This window comes from Phoenix dactylifera, chromosome 11 (assembly GCF_009389715.1).
Source record: "Phoenix dactylifera cultivar Barhee BC4 chromosome 11, palm_55x_up_171113_PBpolish2nd_filt_p, whole genome shotgun sequence".
In the NCBI taxonomy this organism is placed as follows: Eukaryota; Viridiplantae; Streptophyta; class Magnoliopsida; order Arecales; family Arecaceae; genus Phoenix; species Phoenix dactylifera.
The window spans coordinates 19,138,099-19,144,098 of NC_052402.1; the positions used below are offsets into that span (position 1 = coordinate 19,138,099).

Consider the following 6,000-nt stretch of genomic DNA (forward strand, 5'->3'; position numbering starts at 1 on the left):
TCATTCACTAGGACTATATCATTCACAAATAGCATGCACAAAAAATATTGTCCTAAATATGCTTAGAAAGCTCATCCATAACTAGTGCAAAAAGATAATAACTTATAATAAATCCTTGATATAAACCTATTGTGATTGAAAATTCACTAATATTACAATAGTAATCCTCATACTAGTAATCGCTCCATTGTATATATCCTTAATCACATTAATATAACTAATAGAAACTCTTTTCTTTTCTAATGCCCACTATAAGACTTCTCTAGAGACTCTATGATATGCTTTCTCTAAATCAATAAAACTATATGAAGATCTTGTCCCCTTTCTCTATATTTCTTCATTAACCTTAAAAGGAGAAAAATAACTTCCCTGATCGACCTTCCTGACAAATAATCAAATTGGTTCACATATATTTTTATATCATATCTTAATCCTTTCTCAATCACCCTCTTCCAAAGTTTCATAGTATGACTCATGAGTTCAACACCACGATAGTTAAAACAATTTTGAATATCACTTTTATTATTATAAATCGGTCCAATAATGCTTTTCTTCCATTCATCAAGCATCTTCTTAGTCTTTAAGATCTTATTAAACAAATTAATTAACCAAGTTACCTCCACAACAACTAAACACTTCCAAATCTCGATAGGAATTCTATCAGGTCCAAATGTTTTTCCTATTTTCATCATTTCATAGCCTTCTTTACCTTAAATATTTTAATTCCATGCATATACTTGGCATTTCTATCCTCAATGAAACTAGTAAGGCAACCTAAATCCATTACATGACTTTCATTGAATAACTTACTAAAATAACTCCCACTTCTTTCTTTGATCTCATCCTTCTTGACCAAAACATTTTAATTGCATCTTTGATACATTTAACCCTGAGTCAAGTCTCCAGTTTTCTTTGTCCTAGTCTCGCAAGCTTATAGATATCTTTCTCTTCATCCTTAGCAAGGAGCACTGTGGCGGTACCGAGGCCTGTACCGGTCAGCCAGCGGCATGGTCTATATGCCTCCGTACTGTTCCATGTTGGTCCTGTATCGACACAGCAGAGAGGGCGGCGGAGAGGGAGAACGAGAGAGAGAAAGAGAGAGGGGGAAGGAGGGAGAGAGACGGAGAGGGAAGAGGGGAGGGAGAGACATGGTGAAGGTTGGCAGAGGCTAGTGGATCACAGCACGACACAGTAGAAAGGGCGGGGGAGAGGGAGAACAGAAAAGAGAAAAAGAGAGGAAGGAGGAGGGAGGGGGAGGGAGAGGGAGAGGGAAGAAGGGAGGAAGAGAGATGGTGAAGACTAGCGGAGACTAACAAAGGCCGACGGAGCACAACCCGACACGGTAGAGAGGGCGGGGGAGAGGAAGAATGTGAGAGAGAGCAAGAGAGAGGGAGAGAGGGAGTAAAAGAGAGAGGAAGAGAGATGGAGGCCGCCAAAGGCTGTTGGAGGCCTGTAGGGGTTCGGAGGGCGAAGCCCCTCAACCCCTCCGCGCCACTCCCCGGCCCTCAACGGCCATCCGACAGCCTCCATCTCTCTTCCTCCCTCTCCCTCTTTTTCTCTCTTTCCTTCTCCCTCTCACATTCATCAATTTCTCGTTTTGAATGCTGGAACCATCCCGATACGCCACCGACACAACTTAGTACGCCCGAACCGACAGTGTCGGTTCGAGACAATTCTGCATTTCTTGATCCTTAGTTTCTAACTTAGCTCTTCATATGCTTTCAATCTAGCCTCTCGTATCACCTTCTTAATTTCCTTTTTAGACATCTTATAACTTTCATACACTTCTATATTTAGATAGTCCTCTTTAGAGTATCTCTTTTAGCCTTAACCGCTAACTGAACTTTCTCATTCCACACCAGGTTCTCTTACTGGATGGCCATTTTTCTTTTCATTCTTTTAATATCTCTATAGCCACTTTCTTAGTACTATTAACCATCTCTTCCAACATAGTATTATTTTTCCCATCTATATCCTATTTTCTTTCCTTCAACATTCTATCCTTAAAAAACGTCTATTTCTCTCCTTACAAATTCCACCACCTAGTTGTCATATTCTTAGTTCATTAATCCTCATCTTCCATTTCCTAATATACACATCCAAAACTACCAATCTACGTTGGCTAGTTAAACTCTCACCCGATATAACTTTATAATCTTTAGGCAAAACTTGATCATCTTTCTAGTAAGAAAGAAACCTATTTGATTAGCATTATGCATTTTTTAAAGTTAAAAAGTGAGATTCCTTCTTTTTAAAGTAAATGTCAGCTAATACTAGGTTAGATATCATTGCAAACTCCAAAATGGCATTTCCTTGTTTCTATTTCCAAAACTATAGCCTTATGTACCCTTTCAAAACCTACACTATATTTCCTTTGGCCCATTAAAATCTCCTCCATAAATATCCTTCCTCTACTAGGAATCTCTTAAATTAGACCATCCATGTTCTCCTAAAAGCTTTGCTTGGTAGCATTACCCAATGCTACTTGAGGAGTATAAGCACTAATAATATTAGTATGCTCCTCTTCTAGCATTGATTTTATCAAGATTATTTTATCTCCTACTATATAAATATCTACAGTCTTAACTTTTAGACTCTAATCTTTGATAATTTCTACTATATTTTTATTCCTACCTTTCCCGGTATACCAAAGCTCATAATCCATCTTACCAACTTTCTTTGCTTCTTTTCCTATCTCTTAGTCTCTTACAGGCAAGCTATGTTAATTCTCCTCCTAGCTATCAATTTCTATCAATGACCTTCAATGTGCTAAATATATCCTACTTTTCCAGACTAACTTCTTCACCCAGAATGTCTATTAAAGTGTGAAAACTTATTATAGAAAAATACGAAAGAAATCTATGTTTTCAATATTTTCAAAAATAAAAAATTCATATATTTTACTACCACCAAAATATTGCCACCACCATCACTACCATCGTCTTTGCCACCTTCGCCATCGCCTCCACCGTCATGGCATGCCACCATCACTGGCATTGTCGCCTATGCCACAATGCTACCACTATCACAACCTCCACCAAATCCACCACCATCACCACTCTCGTCGTCTCCACTAAACCACCATCAACATTGTCCCCACCTTCGCCACATCACAGCCGCCACCTTCACCACACTACCACAACCTTTGCCACCAAGATCGTCGCTGCTGCCGCCTCTACCACCATTACTATCGTTGTCCTCGCCACACCACTAAAGATGAAAGTGGGTCGAATAATATCCATCCAAATCCATTTTCGTATATAAATTTATCTGGATATAAATAAAAATTTAAGCATCCGACTAATATCCGTATTCGTATCCATATCCGTCAAAAAAAAAATGGATATGGATAGACAACTACCTGATCCATATCCAAATATCCAATTCTCTATAATCCTATTAAATTTTATATAGCACTCATTAACTTTTAAGAAAAAAATGATCCTATTAATATACTATTAACTTGACTTACCATCCACTTAATAATATCTTTAATTTTATGGTCGTAAAGTTAATTATTTGAATTATATCCATATTTATATCCATATTTATATCCATGCTTCCGATATCTGATTTGTATCCATATCCGTTTAAAACAAATATGGATATAAATTTTTTGCATCCAACTAACATCCGTATCCATATTTGTATTCATCAAACAAAACAAATATTGATATGGATAAACTAATATCTGATCCGTATCCGATTGGATTTCAGCCCTACACACCACCGCGCAATCCTGCCACTAACAGCATCACCATTGCCGCCGCCGCCACCATACTTATATATTTTTAAAAAAAAATAACTATATCAAACATATTTATGGGTCTAAAAATTTATAAAAAATGGAGAAAAAAATTTGTTTCCTATTTCTGAAAAAAATAAAAGTGATGTCAGACAACATCTTTATTTTCCAATCATGTGTTGTATGCATAAAAGAAGTCGACCATTCATTGGATGGCTCTAAATGTATGAGGCGCCTTGGGAATTGTGTTAGCTAGACACTAGTCCAGCTTGAAGAATCGGTGTCGAATATGTATTGGCAAGTTGGCCACAGATCAAACAGAAAGATATTTATCGGATCTTTCATGATAGTTTTTAAAGATCGGCGAAGAGTTTGACTCTTTCAATAATGAGTTTGACCATGTTCATGCTAGAATTAAGCTTATAAACTTTCTACAAAATGTCAAGGATATGGGTGTAAAATAAGTTTATGAAATGTCATAGTTTATAATATCCTTAAGCTAACTTAGAAATTTGGATCAGAAATGCGTACATTTAAAGATCTTAATAAGTGATATGTTTATTTTTCTTTTTTTTTTAATTTCCTTACGGGGACCCATTATTCCCTTCGTTTTCTCTCTTCGCCAATCAGATGATTGGATAAATATCTGAAGCTGGTTCTTGCATCCATGCCCATGCAACACTGCTTAGGAAAGGAAAAGCAAGACTGCAAAACCTCGTCAAACACAGAGAGCAACTGATGAGACAAAAATTGATGAATTCAAATAATCAATGAAGCACCGTAAGCTGCCAATCAAAATTTTCCTAACTCGAATGCAGCACCATCCCAAAACCTCAATTTAACATCAATAGACACCAAGTTACCATCTTTACATTCCCAGAATAAGGCCCATCATTTCCTAATTGGTTTTCTTTTGAGTAATTACTAATGGTACATTAACCGCGAACAAACCCAATTCCCACCCAACATCTACATACCACTATTCTGTTTGGGTTCCTCAAAATCCCCAGAATCCATATATTTCCAGAAAATCCAATGTTTGGAAGCAGCACGATAAAAGGTAAGCTACCACGAAGAATAAGAAGAAAGAACGATTACACTGAAACTGAGAGATTACCCTTTGAAGACGTCACCGAACGATCCTCTCCCGATGAGTTCCAGATTGCTGAATCGGGCTTCAATGGCCGCAACCATTGCTGCCTCCGAATCGGACATGTTGGAAACCAGAAGATCCCCCAAGAATAAATATGGCCTCTCTCGCTGCTCGAAGACCCAAATTTACGGCACCGCGAGCCCACCAAGTCCCATCCAGCGATTGCCCGAAAGCCTCGCTACCGGAGTCGAACGAGAAAGCGACGGCGACGTCGCTTCGACTCGAAGGGAAGGGTTGCGATCCGGGATCTCGATAGAGATCAAGAAAAGGCACTTGATTCCAGCTCTTGGTGGATAGCGGGAGGCGACCAAGAGGAGAAGGGGGTGGAGGGGCGCAGATGGGGGATGGAAGTGGATCGGCAGCGAAATGGGCGAGGGTTCCACGGGAGAAGCCCTGCGGCCGTCGCTCTCGTCCGGAAGGCGACAATGCTGCCTGTCCGGCTGTCTCGCTCTTCTCTTCCTTTTTTTTCGGCCTTCGCCGAAATGAATAATGGATCGATGGGGAGGTGAGGATGTTATCGTGTCAAAAGCCAGAAGGCTCGGACTACGTTGACTCGGAGGCGAATGAGGTGAAGTGGGTTAAGCCGGAGTCTTGGTTGAGCATGACTCAAATACGAGTTGAGTTTGGCCTGGTTTTTGGCACCAGTGCATCGAGTTGAGTGAGGTCAAGTCTCATTTTTTGATGGACCTAAGTGTTTGCAAGGTTTTAATTTGAGCAATGCTACACCGGCATACGACTTTGCATTTCTAATTGTGAAGTCACTAAGTAGGAAATACGACTTTTCCCGTTATGCAGATGAAAATTTGCCTGTTTGTTTGTTTGTGACTCTTTATGATTCCAATTTCATTGCTCGAACTTGATTTGCTAAGTTTATGTTAACAATATCAGTCAAACAATTAAGCACAACAATTAAAATTTTAGGGTTAAATTCAAAAGAGGTGAGTTATTCTGAAAAATGCTTTAAAGTATAAGAGCAAAGTCCATATTAGACCTAAGTAAGCTCCACCAATTTACATGCTGGATGCATGTTTTGCATATGAGTTATTCAAGTGGAAAGAGCATTAGAAGTCATCATGACTTCACGGACCATTAGCAATAATAT

At 38.9% G+C, this 6,000-nt stretch overlaps 1 protein-coding gene across 4 annotated transcripts in view; it reads right to left on the reverse strand.

The window, feature by feature from the left end:
- LOC103721937 (serine/threonine-protein kinase 3/4) overlaps positions 1 to 5,389 on the reverse strand; it is a 41,620-nt gene extending 36,231 nt beyond the window's left edge. For 3 of the 4 annotated variants that reach the window (XM_008812326.4, XM_008812325.4, XM_026810360.2), the window contains exon 1: positions 4,863 to 5,389. In XM_008812326.4, coding sequence (XP_008810548.2) covers positions 4,863 to 4,960 — 98 coding nt within the window. In that variant the 5' untranslated portion in view covers positions 4,961 to 5,389. The remainder of the gene's footprint in view (positions 1 to 4,862) is intronic. The other variant, XM_008812324.4, reaches the window with a different exon arrangement.
- Positions 5,390 to 6,000: the final 611 nt, after the last annotated feature.